The sequence below is a fragment of the Passer domesticus genome, chromosome 4 (assembly GCF_036417665.1).
Source record: "Passer domesticus isolate bPasDom1 chromosome 4, bPasDom1.hap1, whole genome shotgun sequence".
NCBI lineage: Eukaryota > Metazoa > Chordata > Aves > Passeriformes > Passeridae > Passer > Passer domesticus.
In genome coordinates this window covers 73,983,515-73,987,185 of record NC_087477.1, presented here as the reverse complement: position 1 = coordinate 73,987,185, position 3,671 = coordinate 73,983,515, and the positions used below count along the sequence as shown (strand labels likewise).

The 3,671-nt window shown below is 60.2% G+C and overlaps 1 protein-coding gene across 1 annotated transcript; it reads left to right on the top strand.

The window, feature by feature from the left end:
• The first annotated feature begins 707 nt into the window (after positions 1-707).
• On the top strand, positions 708-3,321 carry LOC135300106 (homeobox protein HMX1). Its single transcript, XM_064419353.1, has 2 exons — positions 708-1,036; positions 2,616-3,321. Exons 1-2 carry the CDS (start codon positions 781-783, stop codon positions 3,188-3,190), a joined length of 831 nt encoding a protein of 276 aa, XP_064275423.1. The 5' UTR covers positions 708-780; the 3' UTR covers positions 3,191-3,321.
• The last annotated feature ends 350 nt before the right edge of the window (positions 3,322-3,671 follow it).

Sequence of the window (3,671 nt, the reverse complement as noted above, 5' to 3'; positions counted from 1 at the left end):
CTCCGTGCACCGCCGCCGCCGCCACATGAAAGCGCTCGGCGGGGGGTGGGCGGGGGTTATTATTATTAATGATATTAATGATATTAATATAAGCGCGATGTCCGCGGAGCCGATTGGCTGCCGGGGCTGCCCGCTGAGCCCGCTGCAGCCAATGGAAGGCTGGGGATGCGGAGCGGCCAAGCCCCCCCCGGCTGCGGCCCGTGTGCCGGAGCCGCCGCCGCCGCCCCCCCGCACCGGGATTTGCTCCCTAATTGACCTAAATAAGGAGCTCGTGAACGGCGGCCCCGGGGCGGCGCGCACGCACAGGGACACACAGACACACACGCGGACACACGGACACACAGACACACACACACGGACACACGCACACCCCGGCAGCGCCCGGCGCCCGCCGCTTTCCCCGCGCAGATCCCAATCGGCGCGGCGCTCCGCCCACCGCAGGATCCCCCGCTCCTGCCCGCCGTTTAACTCGCATGACATTTTTATTTCGTTATTAGCGTTTTCGCGCAGAATCTGGCGCCTCCGATGGGTTGTCGGGCTGCCTTTTTTTTTTTTTCCTTCCCCGTTCCCTTCCCCTCCTCCCCCTCCCCCCTCCCCTCCTAGCTTGCAGGAAATGATGGCAAACCGCGATCTGAAATGATTACTCCGGAAAAAAACGCTTTTATACCAGGAGAGCATCCACGGGGCTAGGCAGAGGCGAGAGGCGGCCGCGGGGCAGCGGGGAGCCGAGGAGCCAGCCGCCCGCGGAGCCGGGACCCCCTCCCGCACTTCTCTCCGACGATGCCGGACGAAGCCACGGAAAACGCCGGCTCCACCTCCGCCCGCGTCTCGTCCTTCTTCATCGAGGACCTGCTGGGCAGCGAGGGCACGGCGGGCGGCGGGGCGCGGCGGGCGGCGGGCGGCGGGCGCGGGGGTCCGCGCTGCGGGCCGCACTCCCCGCTGCGCATCGGCGCCCCGGGCTGCCCCCTCCGCGACGCCGCCGTCGGCTGGTACCGCCGGGCACACGCCGCCTTCCTGGGCTGCGCCAGCCCCGACAGTAAGTCGCCTTTCCCCACCCTTCACCGCCGGGGCCGGGGCTGGGGGTGTTCCTGCTCCCCCCGGGGTGGGGGGTCCGGGTCCCGCCGCGGCCCCCCGGAGCAGGCCGGAGGGGGATAGGGGGATGCACCGAGTGCCCCCGCAGCCCCCGCCCTGCCTCCCCGTTTTCGGCCGCTCGGGGCAAATCTCCGGAAATGCTCCCTATGTGTCAGGCACCTGGAGCCTCCGCCCCGCCGCCCAAAGTGTAAACAGGGATTCTTGGCTTGCTTGGGGATTTTTTTTTTCCTTTCTCTTTCCCTCCCCCATCTTTTTTTTTGTTTCTAGCTTTTCTCTAAAAAATTTTTAATTTTTTTTAAGAGGCAGGTCTGGCTTTTTTTTTTTTTTCTTTTTTTTTTTTTTTGACTCCCCATCAAGCCGGAAGGCTGGGAGCACCGTCCCCCAGCAGCGCAGTGGAGACTTTGGGAAGCCGGGGAAGCAGCTGGGCTCGGTCCCGGCCGCCCCTTCCCGCAGAGCCAGCCCCGCTGCCCTCCGCCCGCAGCGCGGCCTCTCGCTGCAGGGATCCCAGTGGAGAGGGTGTTGGAGCAGAAGCCGGGGTTTGGGGCAGGAATTAACATATGACAGAGTGAATGGGCTGCCATTAGTGGTTATTTTCTATCTCCTGATAGAAAAAACATTGTGCCTCGGCGTATCTCTGTGACCGTATACGAGCCTGCAGAAATCTCATGATTGCTCAATAAGCGTGATTTCTAATCCAAATAGTTTCTTTTTACATTAATTGACTTATTAATATTTTTCATTCCTCTCAGAAGTACATACAGAGACAGCAAAGTACTCCAGAAACAACTGCGCTTTTTTTTTTCTTTCTTTTTTTATTTTATAAAGAGTAGGAAATATCTTTTCCCTTTTAAAATTGTAATTGTAATGCACAGTGTTGGAGACTCCATGGAGGTATGTCCCCCCATGGAATAGTGGAATAGTTGTCCCAATCCATTAGCTTTTTGAAGCTCAGAATATTGTGAATTATTCCTTTTTTTCCCCTCTCTATATACACACGGACGCACTATTATGCTTACCCTTCTGACACAATATACTTACTCACAAATGTACTTTTAAGTATGTACATGTGCATGCGTGTGTAAATAGAGACGTGTGTATATAAAAAAGAGGTCACGCGTATTCCTGTGTGTACATACATATTTAAAAATTACACACGTACTTCTGTGCATATCCACGTGTGTGTTTACACACACGGGTGCGTTTTATGATTTGAAAACAGCCCATGTGTGTGTTAGTGCATGCACAGCAGTGCGTTTATGCGTGTGCACGCATACGCAGACCCACGAGCATGTCCACAGATCAGTATATTTATATATATAAAATACAGGGCTTGTGTTTCCATATAAGCATGCCTTATGCACTCAGAAATATTTGGGCAGAGAAGAGAAGCGGCAGGAGCCTTTCCCCGGGCCCCTCTCTGCCCGGCCTTGCTCTCCCCCTATCCTCGCTGGTTTCCCCTCCCGCGGGATCGCGATGCCCCTGCTCCCTCCACGCCTGCAGCAGCCCTCTGCCTCTCTTTGCAGCCAGCGACCGGGACTCTCCCGAGCTGCCCGAGGAGCCGGCGGAGCGGGCGGGCGGCGGCGGGCAGGCGGCGGCCAGAGCCCCGGCGGGCGGGCGGCCGGGGCCGGGCGGCCGCGAGGAGGAGGAGGAGCGCGGCGAGGAGCCGGGAGAGCCGGAGCAACGCGCCGCCGGCCGCAAGAAGAAGACGCGCACGGTGTTCAGCCGCAGCCAGGTGTTCCAGCTGGAGTCCACCTTCGACGTGAAGCGCTACCTGAGCAGCTCCGAGCGGGCCGGGCTGGCCGCCTCGCTGCACCTCACCGAGACCCAGGTGAAGATCTGGTTCCAGAACCGCCGCAACAAGTGGAAGCGGCAGCTGGCCGCAGACCTGGAAGCGGCCAACCTCTCCCACGCCGCCCAAAGGATAGTGCGGGTCCCCATTTTGTACCACGAGAACTCGCCGGCGAGCGCCTTGGGCTTCACCCTGCCGCACATGTCGCCCCCCTTGGTGGGCTTCTCCAGCGGCGTCAGCTATCCCCTGGGCACCTTCCCCGCCGCCTCCCTCCCTTTCCTACGGTCGCAGATGACAGGACTCGTCTGAGCGCCCACCTCTGCCGGGACAGCGGCCCCCTCGCCCCCTCCCTCGGCTTCCAGCTCCACCCCCAGTTCCTACACGGACTTTTTATTTTCAACTTACACGTTTCTTGATTTTCTGCTTTTTGACTTTTTTTTTTTTTTTTAACGTGCAATAAACTTACTCTTGGGGTAAACTCGGAGCGTCGTGCTGCAGCCCGGAGGGAGCCGAAAGGACTTGAAAGACCCCAGCCATGCACAGGGATCAGGTCGGCGGGGCTCCCACCGCCGCGCATCCAAAGAAAATCCAGCCCCGCGGCAGCGGCAAAACCCTCACCGCCGCCCCGGCCCCGGGCTGAGGCAGACCGGCGTTTTCCGGGGGGGAACAGACTCCCCCGACCCTTCCTCCTGCAACCCGCGGAGCTGCCGAGCGTGACACGAATGTACGGAGCAGCCGGCGCTTCCCGGCCGCGCCGCCCCCGCCCCACGGGCGGCCGAGCCCCGGGGCC